The 17445-nt window shown below is 36.6% G+C and overlaps 1 protein-coding gene across 1 annotated transcript; it reads left to right on the top strand.

Annotated features, from left to right (window-relative positions):
- The first annotated feature begins 2670 nt into the window (after nucleotides 1–2670).
- On the top strand, nucleotides 2671–5349 carry LOC113282802 (probable clathrin assembly protein At4g32285). Its single transcript, XM_026531899.1, has one exon. The coding sequence runs from the start codon at nucleotides 3101–3103 to the stop codon at nucleotides 5042–5044; it is 1944 nt and encodes a 647-aa protein (XP_026387684.1). The 5' UTR covers nucleotides 2671–3100; the 3' UTR covers nucleotides 5045–5349.
- The last annotated feature ends 12096 nt before the right edge of the window (nucleotides 5350–17445 follow it).

The following is a 17445-nucleotide window of genomic DNA, read 5'->3' on the forward strand; positions in this document are numbered from 1 at the left end:
CATCTGTTCATGCAGTGCGGTTGGGTGAAACACTTATGTGATATTTTTATCTCTTCTTTGTAAGTGATGTGGGTTATGCCTAATGAATTCAAAGACTTGATGTTGAGTTGGAGAATTGACAGAAATTCGAAAGAGGGAGAATAGTATGACAGCTGCTACCATTTGCTATTAGCTGGGAATTATGGATGAAAAGAAATGGAAGGGTACATGGAGGAAGAGCTAGGTATAAAGTCAATTTGATGCATGCGGCTGAGTTGGACATATGCTTCTGGAGTTCAGATTTAGATATCTTCAAAAAATTCTTTATGAATCAAACTATTTATCACGGAAATACATCATTATTATGTAGCTTTGGCTTTTTTCTTTCAATTGAGGTCTTTTAACCAATATGTAAATACCTTTTCCCATTTCTTTATATCCTTCCTAATTATTTTTTTTTTAAAAAATAGTTATAACAAAGGATAACTTACTTTTACCAATGACAAAACAGTGAATCTATAAATACTACTCCTTCCGTTACTTTTTAATAGGCCAGTTCTTTTTTTTTGAAAAAATTAAGGAAACTAAGAGAACTAATTATTGAAAGTGGTCCTCTAAACACTTGTCAATAAAAGAAGTGAAGTGAAATGGTCTCCATGACACTTGTCATCCAAAGAAATAAGTGAAATGGTCCACATAACACTTGTCATCAAAAGAAGTTAAAAGAAAAGTGGTCCCATAAAATTAAAGTAACATTTGACTTTCTCAATTAAAAAACTGGCCTATTTTTTTGAAATATTTATTTATAAAAACTGGCCTATTAAAAAGTAACGGAGGAAGTATATAATTTATAACCATAATAATATATAACACAACAAATCATTATTACAAAGTTTTTTCTTTTGGAAGAAAAAGTTTATATCAAGAGAAAAAACTATTTACGAAGACTATATAGTTACATAAACCATATAAGTCAAATTACATACTCATAGGAGTTCCCCAATTGTTTAAGATGTGTGCAAAGCCGACAAACTTAAAGATTCATTTGTCGCAGCTCCAAAGAGCTATAGTCTGCTTGATTAATACAATGATTAATTATTATTACAAGGTGCAAGTAAGTGCGGTTATTTTTTGTTTTCTCTGCGCGCCACAAGTCCTAGCCCTAAAACTTCGAGGAAAGTGAACGTTGAAGTGATAAGAAATATATATAGAAGATGAAACCGAACGTTGAAGTCATTACAAGGTACAAGTAAGTGTGGTTATTTTTTGTTTTTTGTGCGCGCCACAAGTCCTAGCCCTAAAACTCCGTGGAAACTGAACGTTGAAGAGATAAGAAATATATATAGAAGATGAAACTGAACATTGAGGAGATAAGAAATATATATAGAAGATTATATGTAATACCATACTAGTACCGTATTTTTACGGAAATTTCATATATATCCTATGTAACAGGTCTGACGTATTTTTAAAATATGTTAAAGTTTGCGGGCATCCAACTCAAAATCAATCGGCAATGAGTGGAGTGACCCTTCCATATTATTAAGTTAATTATGAAGAATCTAGCGATGTAAGACTACGGTACTTTCACAAAACAACACCCACATACAATGTAAAATTCATTAGAACCTACCAATGGCATCCATGTCCAGTCCACTGATATGCGAGTCGCAGTCGCACGCACATCCACCAAAAAACCGCATGGGCGGCATCAGGATACATTTTGGTTCTACATTTCTAATCTGGTAGTCACCTGATTGCTGCTTATTCTAGGAACTAATCTGGTTCTGCAGTTCTGATCATGTTTGATACCAGGAATTAACAGGATGGAAAGTAACGCGAGGAAAAGCAGATTTAACGAATTAAACTGCTCAAACTAATAGTCAAATATTGTATCTGTACTTAAGTGCCCACCAACAAAAAACACTAAGATAATGATAATAATTCTACAGAAAAATGAATAAACAAGGTTAGCTCAACAACTTCACCAAGGCTACATTCCTCATGACATTCTACAAGCGCCCGTGACGTTATAGTTTATCCCCACCATCGTTTAACCGGGCTTGTTAATTTTCTACTCGTAACACCAAGAAGGAAAAAACATTGATCTACATCTGAGACTAGGGAAGATCAATGCGACATCTCCTCTCTTGTTGCCAAATGCACAGAATACGCCTATGCTCGTCTCCCATGGAATGTTTTCGTATTCATTTTTCAAACTATGCCACCACACAAGACTAATTGGAACTCAAATTCATGCATTATTTCTAAAATGAGGTCAAATAACATTTAAATCTTGCCTCTCTATTTTACCTCACGGGTAGTTTAGGAAAGATCTATATTTTCATATGCTCGAATATATAATGAACATGCAACACCGAGTCATCAAAAGATTTAATTACGCAACCGCATATAAAAACAGATATTTATAACTACTTAACCAATCAAACAAAAATGAATACTACTATGAATATCAGACTATCTCGAAGAAGAGTGATGTCATATTCAGTACATTTACTCACAATGTAACTCAATTCATGGTACATCTTAACCGACAGAACCCGACAATTTCTGGAACCAACTCAAGTACTTACACTTACAAATGTACGACTATGATTAAACAATTCAAACAACCACAACCGGATCTTAAGCTCTCGATATAATCCCATCAGATCCGCTTCTTACAACAAAATAACAGCCCAACAAGAAAAATTTAAAAAGCCGGCGCAGAACAAATCGGGAAAAAAACCCTTAAATAAATCCTCTGTATAACGCGTATTCTCTTCTTCATTTTATTTTCTTCTGCTGAATAGATCCAGCTCAGAGCTTGCTTTTGCCCTAGTTTCTTCAGCTCCGGTTTTCCCCGATCTGATCAATCAAAGGGTCTTCAATACAGATCCAGAGCTGTCAATCGGAGCGGTCGAGAACCGGAATCATCGGTAAAAGATCTGATTTTTTTTATTTTTTGAATTTTCCTGGTTTTTTTTAGGCTAATTTGAGCTGTTGAAGTCATAATCAGTGATAGAAAATGAATGGGTTATCTTGAATAATATAATTAAGAAGTGGGTGGTTGTTAATTAGATCTGAAATTAATAGTAGTGAGAATCACAGTAGTGAGAAAATGTCAATTAGGAAGGCACTTGGAGCTGTAAAAGATCAAACAAGTATTGGTATAGCAAAAGTAGCAAGTAATACAGCACCAGATCTAGAAGTAGCAATTGTCAAAGCAACAAGTCATGATGATGATCCAGCTTCTGAGAAATACATAAGAGAGATTTTGCATCTAACATCTTATTCAAGAGGTTATGTTAATGCTTGCGTAGCTACTGTATCTAAAAGATTAGGTAAAACTCGGGATTGGATCGTTGCGTTGAAAGCATTAACACTTGTTCATAGGTTATTAAGTGAGGGTGATCCTGTTTTCCAGCAAGAGATATTGTATGCGACAAGGAAAGGGACTAGGTTGTTGAATATGTCGGATTTTAGGGATGAGGCACATTCCAATTCGTGGGATCATTCCGCATTTGTCCGTACTTATGCACTTTATCTTGATCAGAAGCTTGAGTTTCTAATGTATGAGAAGAAACAAGGTGGTGGTGGTGGGGGTCGTGGGGAGGATGATAGGTTTGATCGAAGAGAGGATCGGTTCAGGTCACCACCGCCGAGGTCTTATCATGACTCTGGGTATGGTGATTTTAGAGATGATTCTGGTTATGGTGGTGGGTATGGGTCTGGGTCGAGACCGCCGCAGAGATCAAGGTCTTTTGGTGATGTAAATGAAGCTAGTCAGGGCAGAGGTGATAAGAAGCCAGTCACTCCACTTAGGGAAATGAAACCAGAAAGGGTTTTAGGTAAAATGAATCAGCTCCAAAGGCTTCTCGATCGCTTTTTAGCTTGTCGTCCTACTGGTACCGCCAAGAACAATAGAATGGTGTTGGTTGCAACTTACCAGATTGTTAAGGAAAGTTTTCAGCTTTATGCTGATATATGTGAGGTATTGGCTGTATTACTTGACAAATTCTTTGATATGGAGTACGCTGAATGTGTCAAGGCATTTGAATCTTATGCTAGTGCAGCAAAGCAGATTGACGAGCTAGTTTTGTTCTATGGTTGGTGTAAGGATACAGGTGTAGCTAGGTCTTCAGAGTACCCAGAAGTTCAGAGGATTACTGATAAACTCTTGGAGACTCTAGAAGAGTTCATGAGAGATAGAGCAAAGAGACCAAAGAGCCCTGAGAAACGAGAAGAAACTCCACCGCCTCCAGAGGAGGAACCTGTCCCTGACATGAATGAGATAAAGGCACTTCCAGCTCCAGAGACTTATACTCCGCCACCACCACCACCGCCTGAACCTAAACCAGAACCACCTCAGCCTAAAAAGCAGGACACAGGGGATCTGTTGAATTTAAGTGAGAATGCTATTTCAGCCGATGATCAATCAAATAGCTTAGCCCTAGCATTGTTCTCTGGACCAGCCACTACTAATGGAAACGGTTCCTGGGAAGCATTCCCATCAAATGGGCAATCTGAAGTAACCTCAGCGTGGCAAAACCCAGCAGCTGAGGCTGGTAAAGCAGATTGGGAATTAGCACTTGTTGAAACAGCTAGTGGTTTATCTAGACAGAAGGCAGCATTAGGCGGAGGGTTAGACCCGTTACTTTTAAACGGAATGTATGATCAGGGAGCAGTGAGACAACATGTGAGCACTTCTCAACTGACTGGAGGAAGTGCCAGTAGTGTGGCATTGCCGTTGCCTGCGAGGAATGGGACTCCTGTACTGGCTTTGCCTGCTCCAGATGGCACAGTGATGCCCGTTAACCAGGATCCGTTTGCAGCATCATTAGTTGTACCTCCACCATCATATGTGCAAATGGCAGATATAGAGAAGAAACAACACCTTCTACTGCAAGAACAGCAATTGTGGCAGAATTATGCGAAGAATGGAATGCAAGGTCAAGCTAGTTTGGCCAGGATGAATCCCGGTGTTGCTCCTGGTATGAATCCGTATGGGATGCCACCCACCAACGGAATGGGACAAGGTGGATACTACTACCCTCCATACTGATTTTTTTCCCCTTGTTTTTACATGTATGAATTATTAGTCGAAGATGATGCTGAAACTCTTTTACATTTTCATTTTTTTTGGTTTTCTTATGTTATATTTTTCTAAATCCCATTGTTCTTGATTTGTGCACTTCTTGTGTGTGAAATGTGAACTTTTGTAAGGGAAGGCATCTTTTCATATAAAGAATTAGAAAAGAAGAGGATGGTGAGTGAAGGGAGGAGGGGAGGATTTGTACTTTTGTTGTTTGTAATCTTAAAAATGTTTAGTTTTTTGAAATCATAATCTTCTACTGCATTTTTTTTTTACTTCTCCTGAATCTTCTTAGTTTGTTTTTGTTTCTTCTAAAATCTCTTTTAATTGATTTTGGATCATGATGAGACTTGGACAGGTAATTGGAGACTGTACTAGTGTGAGCCAGTACTTGGTTTTCCACTTAGAGAACAGCCTAGGTAAGAGTCTCACTTATAGAATAGGAACGCACTGCCAATCCAGCTCCAAATCATCCCTTCTGATATGCAACGTCAGGCTTGATTGGTTAAAGCTCTAGCAAGTACATAATAGCGATTCATCCAACTTTTCATTTTGGATTCATTGGTTTCAAATTTTGTGGGTAAGAAAAGGACGTTAAGATAGGATATTGCTCCACGTCATTGAAAATACCACTTCAATGAAAGACGAAGGGAGTAGTTTTTTTATTTGTTCTACGAAATAAGGAAGTATCGAGACTTCAACTCACGGTGGACACGATCGCGACTGCACGCAGTGACATTGACACGATGAGGGTATTTTTTGGAAGTTAGGGACAAAAAATCCTTAAATTAACACCGTCCTGTCCTGTGGCACAAATGCCACAAAATCTAAGAAAGTTTTATGAAATGGTTGGACCCTTTCGTATTAAGTTTAGTTCACAACAGCTATTTATTTTGGCCTGTATAGGAACAATAATAACTATATTATATCAAAGTACTACACGGTATAGAATACTAATTAAACACTAAAACTAACTGGAGAACGTGTTGAAGAGAAATGAAAACTTACTTTTGTGTTTTCATTTCTTAATTTAGTTTCTTACAGTACAAAATAAAAACGATCAATGGGCTATGTATATAGGCTGATATGTATGACTTGTTAAACACAAGAGCAACATGTGCTTGTCTATTAGGAACAAATCATTATCTTGTTGGAATGTTTATCTCGCTGGAATCTAGAGATATTAGATTTTTCTAATAATCACATTAGTGCCCAAGTAAATCCCATCAATAGTACCCCATGGGTTTTTACGGGCTACTGTGGAAACCCATGTACTACCAAAGATAAATTAATTCTTGGAAAATGTTTGAAAAACATTTTGGAAATTCTAAGCTACTTTAGCTCATAATGGTTGATTTTAACTTTGTTCTTCGTGATCATTGAAAATTTAGTAACCATTCTACTGATAACATTGAAGCTGACATATTTAATGGAAAAATTAATGAGATTGTCTTCACTGATCTATGCTACACTGCTTGTCCATTTACTTGTACAAACAGAAGAACTGGTGATCAGCTGACTGAACAGAGACTTGATAGAGGTCTAGATTCTGATAATTGGCTCACCTTGTGGCCTAATAGTACCATATCTAAATTGCTGGCTATTGGCTCTGATCATAACACCGTTCTTCTCAATACTAATCCAACTTTGAATCGTGGTCACATGCCCTTCAAATTTTTTGGTCCCTGGCTTGACTATAAAGATTGAAATCATTTATAAGTGATGGAAGCAAAACTATTCTGGATCATCTGCTTTCATAATTACCAGAAAGCTGAAGGATGTCAAGATTAAAGTGAGAATCTAAAACAAAGAGATTTATGGAAACATTAAATCTATTCTTGATGTGTGTAGAGCTAAGCTGGAGTGGATCACCAAAAACATCTTCAACAACACTAGAGGAGCTGCCATCAAAGAAGCCAATGGGGAGAGCAAACACTAGTATGACATTCAAGAAAGCATCTGGAAAACCAAAATTAGGGATCAAGCTATCAATTTGGGAGATATAAATACTAAATACTCCCATGATTCTGCTAGGAAAAGAATGAGGAGAAATAAAATTGATGTTATTCAAAATGACAAAGGGAATCGATCACTGAGAGTTCTGAGATATCCACTTGTTTCACAAACCACTTTGAAAAAATGGCCACAACTGAGAAAACAACCATAAACGCTTCCATAATCAACCTCATACTCTCTACCATTACCACTGCTGAAAATGACTATCTCCTGTTTGTCCCTGATGCTTTAGAAATTAAGAATATCCTTTTCAGCATGGAAGGTGATAAAACTCCTGGTCCTAATGGTTTCCCACTAAATTTCTTCCAAGCTAACTGGAGCACTGTAGGAGATGGTATTGTTCAAATGATCCAAAACTTCTTCAACTCTGGGTACATTCTGAAAGATATGAACTCCACTTTCATTTCTCTCATTCCAAAAAATGAAACCCCAACTACACCCTCTCACTCCAGACCCATTTCTTTATGCAATACCACCTACAAGCTCATAGATCAAAGATTAAAACATCTTCTCTCAAAACTCATTTCCCCTTTTCAATCAGCTATTATTCATGGAAGGCAAATCTTTGACAATGTTGTCATTACCCGTAAAATTATTCAAAACATGACCAAAAAATATGGTAAAAAGGGTAACAAAGGTCTCATGGGTATAAAAATTTATATGGCTAAGGCTTTTGATAATGTGGACTAGAATTTCTTACTTGCCATCATGAAACAGATGGGATTCAGTGACAAATGGTGTATTCGCATTCACCGGTGCATCTCCACTACAATCTTAGTTGTTCTGGTGAATGACTCTCCTTGAAAAAAATTAAACCTTTCAGGGGTCTCATGCAAGGAGATCCTTTATCTCCTTACCTTTTCCTCTTCTGCATGGAGGCTCTTTCTAGAAGTCTGACAAATGCTGAGAAACTTGGGCTGATTCATGGAACCCAATTATGTTCTGGAGCACCCCTATCAGCCACCTTCTCTTTGTTGATGACTACATGGTTTTTTGCAAAGCTAATATGGAATAGTGCAACAACTTAGTTAACATCTTCAACAATTTCAGTAACTCATATGGTCAGATGATTAACTTCTCCAAATCTGGCATCTTCTTCAGCAAAAATATTGATCCTAGCATTGCCAACAATATAAGCAGTTTCATGCAGGTCCAACATATTGATATCAAAGACAAATACTTAGGCTCACCTTTGTTCACCAAATAAAAGTAAAATACAAGCCTTCAAACCTTGTACTGATTGGATGAAGTTCATACTGGCTGGATGGAAGTGAATTTTTTTCCCCAAATGGCAGAGCAACTATGATAGCTCGTGTTAGTTCAACATCCAGTGTTTATCAGATGAATTGCTTCAACTTGCCAAAAAAAAACTTGTCAAGAGATTGATAAGATTTAGATAGATTTCTTCTGGAGTAAAGACCGTGAAAACCCTAAAGGTATCTATTTCATTGCTTGGAGCTCTGTCTACAAACCTAAAGAGTTAGAAGGGCTGGGGTTCAGGAACATGGAATACTTTAACAGTGCTATAATCACCAAAATAGCTTGGAGGCTTATTTCTGAACCAAACTCCTTATGGTACTCTACCATGAAAGTTAATCATTTCAATGATACTGAGGTGATAAGAATGAACACTGAACCAAAAAGGACTGATTCTTGGTTATGAAAATGAATTCTTGAAGGGGTGGATAACATCCAGAAAAATTACAAATAGGAAATAGGAAATGGTCATCATATCAAGATTTGGGATGACAGATGGATTCAAAACAAGGAAGAAATAATAGCTAAACCCCAACAATTCCCTCAGGATCTCAACCATTTCAGCCAGTTAATCTAACTCTGGGGAAGGGGATATGGTCCAAATCTCTCTTTTATTCAAAGATGAAGACCAAATTAGTATTCAGAACACCATCATGAACAATCAGTAAGAAGATAAAATTATTTGAGGCCTCACTGACAATGGTGACTTTACTGCCAAATCCCTCTATGATAGGAAGATTAATGATAAGTATAAGGATGACTCTCTAAACCAAGCCTGGAAGAAGATATGGGAAACTAACATCTCTTCTTCAGTCCAACTGTTTATCCGAAAGTGTGCTCATGATATCCTTCCTACAAATTCAAGAACTATTAGCATCCTCAGTTACATTGATCCTATCTGCAGTCTTTGCAAATGTGCTAAGGAAGACATAACTCACACTCTAATGTCTTGCCCTCATGTCTCTGATGTTTGGATAACTCTATTTGGTCCCCAACATCAATACTTTGGTGATGCTGCTAATTTTGATGATTGGCTAAATCACTGGTCTATGCAGCATTACCAGCTTGAGAACTGGATACCTATCTTTGCTGCCATTTGCTGGTTTAAGGTAGATTTGATCTAGTTTTCTAAGAAATCAAACCTTTGGCTTCTGTTATTGCTACAAGAATCAAGCAACACCTCTGCTTTTACAGAGAGAAAACATTAACTTCCAAGCACAAGATGATGCAACTCTGAAGGAAATAGAAGAGGAGTATAAATCTAAAGTCCAAGGAAGATTCAACCTGGGTTACCATCAAATGAAGGATGGAAATTTTGAAGCGGTCTCTTTTGTTATGGGAAAGCTGATAAAAATCACCAAGGAACAGAACATTATGAAACTTAATTTAGCTAGTTTATCTTCCTGCACTAGTCGTCTAGACAATTTCAATTGGAAAGGTCCAGACCTATCAAGTTTAATAAACTATTTAAGGTCTACTAACGAGTTAGAACAGGTTACCACTCAGCAGAATTATCAAACGTCCTTGCAAGATGCTGGAGACAGCTCTACAGGCCTATCTTATAATACCTGAGGTTCTGCCTTTTCTTTGGGTGGAAGTATCATTTTCTATTAAAAAAAATTAAAAAAAAAATTAAAAAAAATCAAAGAATTGAAAGTTCTTAACGGGTAAAATGATGGTCCAACATAAACGTCATGCTTACATAACATTTCCTTTTGGACTATCATTCTAAGAACATTGCCCCATTAAACCTTTGCTTGTAAAATCCAATGGGACAAAACCCGGCAAAAAGAAAAGAGTACAACTGAAAAGGCGAGGGTACCCAAATATACCTCAAGCTAAAACTTTTCCTTCCTATAAGTCCTTTCTCCGAAAGTGATTGTCTATGGACTGAATTGAGACAATACAACAAATCGGCTCATACTTTGTGTGATCATCTATGGATACGAGATCGAGATAATACAACAACGAAGTATGTTTACTTGATACAAAGGTTCGGACTTAACCAAACACAATAGGATTGCTTATCAAGTAAATAGAAATTAACGCTTGTGTAATTTACTTTAGTTATAATAAAACAATTATAATGCGGAAATATAAAGTAAATGACACAACAATATTTTGTTAACGAGGAAAATCGTAAATGCAGAAAAACCCCGGGACCTTGTCCAGAATTGAATACTCTCAGGATTAAGACGCTATACAAAATAAACCAACTTCGTATAGTTGAGACCAAGCAACTAAACCTATAGTTCACCTAGTTCCGTCTGTTTTCCCATGCCTCCGACCTGTAAACAAGTCACGTACTTGGACCAATTCCTTTGGTTCGTATTCCAAATAATAAAGGAACAACAAATCTGTTTGGTATCAACTCTCTTCAACCAAGTGATATGAGTTGGACAAAGGCTCTTCTGTTTATCTTAACATAAACTCCTTTTCCAGGTTCCAAGATCTATCTTATGTTCAATTACCAAAAGGTAATCGTTAAGATTTTGCAATCAATACCTTTAATCCCAAGGAAACGTATCGATTTCGATCTACATAACTATTCTATCAAAATACCACAAGGATAGATCGATTATAGTTGGATCATCTTTTACCGAAACAAGTATTGTGCACACCAAATATTTATATAACCAAGTCAGAAATCTTCTATCTCTTCTTTGTCTTCAAATCTTCTTAGAACTTCAATAAACACCTTCACACAACTACTTGAATATCTTGTGATCAATCACACACAGAACGGAGTCTGTAAACAATGGATTATCACAAGATCGTCGTTAGCACTAACAACAGTCTAAAGATCCCTGTCGAAACCTTGAACTAGTTTGAGTGAATCTTATATCAGAAGAGAATATTCTCAAGCATAAACAAACTAGGTGCAATCAAAGTTCAACCACCGTTAGTCAATCAAATCAGTATGAAAACAAAAGATAAACCGCAATTATCTAGTTTCCCACCAACGGTACGCGCTAGAGCTTCTCAATCCCAAAGAAGACTTTAAACTGAGTGGTCGTAAGAGATTTCGCCTAATTAGGTTACTCTCCTCTCCGAATAGGAGGCTTCACCAGTATAGTACAACAGAGGAAGTTTACTGTCACAAAGGATTAGTTTGCCCGAAATGCAAACTTCAAGTATTTATAGACAAGGAAGTTTGGACACCAAGGAATTTCCAAAACCGAAAATATTCTCAAGATATTCTATAATAATTTCCATATTCGGTTTTCATAATTCCTGAGAATGCTCTGCCCAATATAATGATCGAAAATCTCCTTGGAAAATCTTTAACTAGCAAATGCACATTACTAATTCTTATTTTCCATATATAATTAAAAACCTTAATTAAAAGATTCTTAACTTATTTAATTTTGATCCTGGGATTTACTTCCTTCTTAGCCGTTAAGGAATATCTTTGAACAATAAAAAAATATACGCATTATTGCATGTGTTCAAAGTGTGTCGACATCCTTTCTTTGTAAGTCCTTTTTCATACTTACTCACTTGAAACCGATTTACCACACTTCCAAACAAGTTTAGAATTGTTTCATCTGACATTCAAGAGCTATGTGATTGATTAAGAACTTCTCAATCACAAATCATGGGTTTAACGGTTCTACCAAAACAAGTTTCGGTTCTACCTCCATGTGAGTATTGTGCATAGTCACACTAGTTTCCCAAAATTCGGTTGACTAGGTACTAGGATCGGTTCCCCACATATATATGGTATCTAACTCATATGTGTTGCACATGTCCATAGGATAGGTTCCCCTTTGCCTAAAAACGTGTTGCACATGTCCATAGGATCGGTTCCCCTTTGTTCCGTGTTGCACCTCTTACTAGGATCGGTTCCCATTTACCCAGTGTTAGGCCTTACAAACTGCACAAACTCGATCATACCAACAGGTGATTACTTAAGATCGATTTCACTAATAAAAGTCATACCAATACAAAAGTCAGGCCTCATGTGAATAGTTTTACCAAGAACACAAACAAGTCATGAGCGGTTATACTAATCACATATATTGGTCGTTCATAAGATATGCAATGAAGAACAACCCCAATAACGCCTGGCGATTTCCTTTTGGGTTCACAAACAAAGTTCATGAACTTACTTCCTTAAAACACATGTAACAACATTGTTTCCTAGGATGAAATCCCCACCTCATACCCATACATAATCACAATAACATTCATACGATTATCTTGATGTCTTATCTACAAAGTTTAATTGTTAAGCAATAAACCTCGTATTGAATTCATTAATACTATGTCTATCTAGAGTGTTCATGCTTCGCAGTTTTGTTTTCAATATGCACGACTTGAAAGATACGTTAGGGAATGAAACAGTTCAAGTCAAATATCACTAACCTCAAGTGGAAGGATGATGTTGTGGTTGTAGCTTCGTACTTCTTCACTTCTTCAAGTCTTCGCAATACTTGTAATATCTCATATCCTAATACTTTCAATCTAACCTATACGAAGTTGACTCTAGTACATTTAATCAAGCGAATCTTAAATGAGTTTTGGTTCACTAAAATATGACAACCAAACTTGACATACCAACGCTTGGTGGGTTCAACCGAGCTATGCTCTAACAACAACAGAAAATCTTAAAACAGTGTTAGACACACAAATGCTGTCTCGTTAAACTTTGTCAAGGAAAACTGAGTGGGACAAAACCTTGGTGAAGGAAAAAAATACATCGTATTATTAGTCGATAACAAAACTCCCACTGAGTGAAACCTCCGTTAATATTTTATTGCTTGAACATGTGGCGCATTTCGATACCATAAACCGGCTTCTAAAATACCTTCGTCAGTAAGGACTTGGTGAATAAGTCAACATAATTCTCACAAGATTATTGTATATTCTGTATATCAGTCTCGTTGTTTTTCCGGAGATGGTGAGAGTAAAATAATCTCGACGGAATATGCTTCGTCCTATCACCCTTGATGTAGCCTTCTTTAATTTGTGTTATACATGCCGAGTTGCCTTCACAAATTATCGTTGGCGAACTGGTAATGGAGGTTATAACGAAAGAACTTATATTATGCTCAATCAATGACCGTAGCCACACACATTCTCTGCTTGCTCCTGAAGAGCAATTATTTCGGAGTGATTTGAAGAAGTAGTTGGTATGCTTTGCTTAAAAGAACGCCATGAAATTACAGCACCACTGCTAGTAAAAACGTACCCTTCCTGAGAGATTCCTCTATGCCGTTCTGACAGATATCCAACATCCGTATATCCTTTTATCTCGAATGAGCTAAAAAAAATCGAGTAAACAAACCCATACCAATAGTACCACGAAGGTAAAGAAAAATCTTTTTGACCCCTGTCCAATGTCGTTTCGTTGGCACAGAACTATACCTGATTAGAAAATTTACGGCAAAGGAAATGTCAGGCCTAGAACATTGAGCTAAATAAAACAAAGCTTCAATCGCACTCAAGTATGGTACTTCTGGATCAAGGAGTGTTTCATCCTCCTCTTAAGGACGAAATAGATCTCTTTTAGAGTCAAGATATCTAACAACCATTGGTATGATAAGCATATATGCTTTTTCCATCTTGAAACGCTTCAAGATTTTCTCTGTGTAAGTGGATTGGTGAACAAGAATTCCGCTCTCTTAATGATCAAGTTATAGGCCAAGATAAAATTTGTTTTACTGAGATCTTTCATCTCGAACTCATTATTTAAGCATTCAATTTCTTTGGAGAGTTTATCAGGAGTTCCAAGAAAATTGATTTCATCTACATATACAATTATTATTACAATTCCACATTGTGTATTTTTAGTGAAAACACAAGGGAAATTAGGATTGTTCACATATTCCTCTTTTATTAAGTATTCACTGAGGCGATTATACCACATACGCTCAGATTGTTTTAATCCATATAAAGATCTGTTTAATTTGGGTGAATACATATGACGTGCATGGTTTCTCTTCAAGTAACCTGAATCCTTCCGGAAGTTTTATATAAATGTCAGTATATAGCTTGTCATATAGATCCGCAATAACCACGTCCATTAGATGCATGTTAAACCTTTCAGAGACTGCCAGACTTATTAAATATCGAAATTTAATCGCACTCATAACAAGGGAATATGTCTCTTCATCGTCAATCCCAGGTTTTTGCAGCTTGCCACTAGTCGTGCTTTATAATGAACAACTTCATTCATCTCATTACGCTTTCTCACAAACACCCATTTGTAGTTTACAGGATTCACATTTTCTGGTGTTTGTATTTGGGGACAAAAAATTTGCGAGAGAGTCCAGTTGAATTATGATTTCCACTTTTCATTTTGGCCAATCGTCTATTTGTCCACAATCTTCTATAAAATTTGGTTCAATACTATCATTATATGTGGTAATTTCAGTAGCCACTGAGAATGAAAATATAATGTTTACAATTACTATATTACGATCCCACACTTCTCTGTTGCATGCGTAATTTATGAAAATTTCTTCATTCACATGTACCTGTGTCTCGGCCGAGACCTTATCCTTTTCAGGTTGTTCGTCAGAGAAAGTTGATCGTTCTTTGATAATCTCTTCAAGAGTATTATCTATAGCCTCTTCAGGAAAATTACTTTTGAATGAGACATATTAGGTCTTCCTCTTTCGACGGATAAAATCTTTTGAACCAACTGGTCTTCCATAATTTAGGCATGGCACTGATGACTCGTTTGCTTTTGTGCTCCCAACTTGTCTTGCCGGTATATCAATCTGAGATGGAGCATTTCTAGCTGGCACATACGATTTTATAATTCGACCAGTATCAGTAAATGTATCAGGCATTTGATTTGCAATATTTCATAGATGTATAATCTTTTACACCTAAATTTTAGATTGATTTGTGCAAGGGTCAAGATGACACAAACTTGGTGTGTACTAATATATTTCATGTCGTTCTTCTGACGACATACCTTCTCCCCCTAACAGCGGGAAAAGTGTCTCATCAAATTGACAATATCTATAAAGACATCATCACCTGTTAAAGGTTCTAAATACCTAATAATTAACAGACGGTGAATCAAAACCAATATAAATGCCAAGACGGTGTTTTGGACCAAATTTTTAGTTTGTTGTAGCGGTGCAATATGCATATAAACAACACAACCAAAAATACGTAAATGCGAAATATCTGGTTACTTCCCAGAACAAGTTGTGAAGGGGAATACTTATGGCTAGAAATTGGTCGAAGCCGGACTAAGGTCGATGCATGTAAAATAGCATGTCCCCAAGATGAAATTGGTCATTTAATCCTCATAAGCATTGGTCGAGCAATTCAATGAATATGTTTTGTAAAAGACTCAACTAAACCATTCTGAATATGCACATGATGCTTGACATCGATACCAAAGCCTTAGACGTAAATTCACTAGAGGAATCAGTTCGAATGAATTTAATAGGAAAGTCTGAAAAATGGGTACTCAAACGAATAATTTGGGAAAGCAGCTTGGCAAACACAACATTACGTGTTAATAGTGTTAAGGAATGTCAGAGTCTGTTTCTAGGTCAGCATCAATGTCAGCATCGATGTCAGAGTCAATGAATCTGACAGGGATTTGACGTAGCTGAAAAGAAGAGATTGCATCAGTCTATACATGTTGATGTACACTAGAATGGTCTTCATTGTCCACTTCATTTGCAGGCAGATTCCATTCAAAAGTAGTTCTTTCGAAATCCAAGGACATGTTAAAATCAAAACCTTGTTGATTATAACCCTCATGAGAATATTCACCATCACTGTGTTTTTTAATATTTATTTTGTGTTTGATATTGATTCTATTTTATTATTTGTTTTTTTTTTATAATTAGGCATAAAATCAAAATCGTTTATTTTGATTACTAAAAGAAAAATTGAATTAGTTGGAGATAATATAAAAAGGTTAAACTTTCTAAGAAAAATCCTTACTTGGTATTAACCGTTGAAGAAATATATGTAGGTGAAAATCCAAATATATAAGCATTTTAAGAGAATCCACAATCATGAATGAAATAAGTTATCTCAAAATGTGACATATGCTATTGCAAAAAGTGTCTCATGTATGGTTGGTGTTTTAAACACCTTCTCACACATCTTCTCATGTATGAGAAGAATTTTAATCGATGCACAATATTTTAAACACCTTTTCTATGGGTATGTTCAATGTGGAATAACTACCTCAAAATGTTCATATTCTTCTAGAATCCCAAAGTTACATCCATCCTCTCGTCACTCCAGCTCCGGATCAACCCTGGCTATGCACGGGCATATATTTCCCCCTCACCCGGATGCGAGAAAAGACTTTTGGAATGATTTTCCAACAATAATCTCTAACATCAACAATGCATCCTCATTGTATTAGTAGGATATTTCAATGAAGGTACAGACGAAGCTGAGAAAAAATGAGGAAGACAAGTAAGTTTTTTGGAAAAACACAACCATTCACTACAATTATCGATAACATGGATTTCCTACATCTCGGATTTAAAGGCGATCCATTTACATGGACAAATAACCAGCTAGGGCAAGATAACATAATAGAGTTATTCGATAGATTTATCTCCACCCAGCACTGGTGTTTGCCAATCCGCATGCATGTGTTACTTGTCTTCCAAGAATAACCTCTGACCACACTCCAATTCTACTACAACTAAAGCAACTGACTGGCAAGGAAATAAAAATTATAAATTTGAGCACATGTGGCTCACTCATCTGCATCTCAAACAGGTGGTTGATGCTGCTTGACTCAACAACATGACGTGGAGCCTGTTTTAGATCTCTAGCTAAATCTCATCACCGCTGGTCAAATTTTATTAGATTGGAATAACAAAACTTTTTGACACCTTCCAAACAAGATCAGGAAATCGAGGCTCAGATTAAAGTAGCAGAGTATCAATGTGCCACCAAAAAAGGCAACGAACTGGAATAATATATTCTTCAAGAAAGCAACTTATAAGCCACCACCTAAATCTCCTTTAACGCCATGCGACATACTGGAAACAAAGATCCAGAATTCAATGGGAACAATCGGGAGAGTGCGTTACCACATTTTCCACACAAAAGCAACCATCCATGGAAGCTGTAATAACATGCAACAACTACATGAC

Source organism: Papaver somniferum, chromosome 5 (assembly GCF_003573695.1).
Source record: "Papaver somniferum cultivar HN1 chromosome 5, ASM357369v1, whole genome shotgun sequence".
Classification (NCBI taxonomy): domain Eukaryota; kingdom Viridiplantae; phylum Streptophyta; class Magnoliopsida; order Ranunculales; family Papaveraceae; genus Papaver; species Papaver somniferum.

What these genes read in the sequence shown, in the direction of transcription:
- LOC113282802 (XM_026531899.1), top strand. Translation starts at nt 3,101, where the DNA reads ATGTCAATTAGGAAGGCACTTGGAGCTGTAAAAGATCAAACAAGTATT.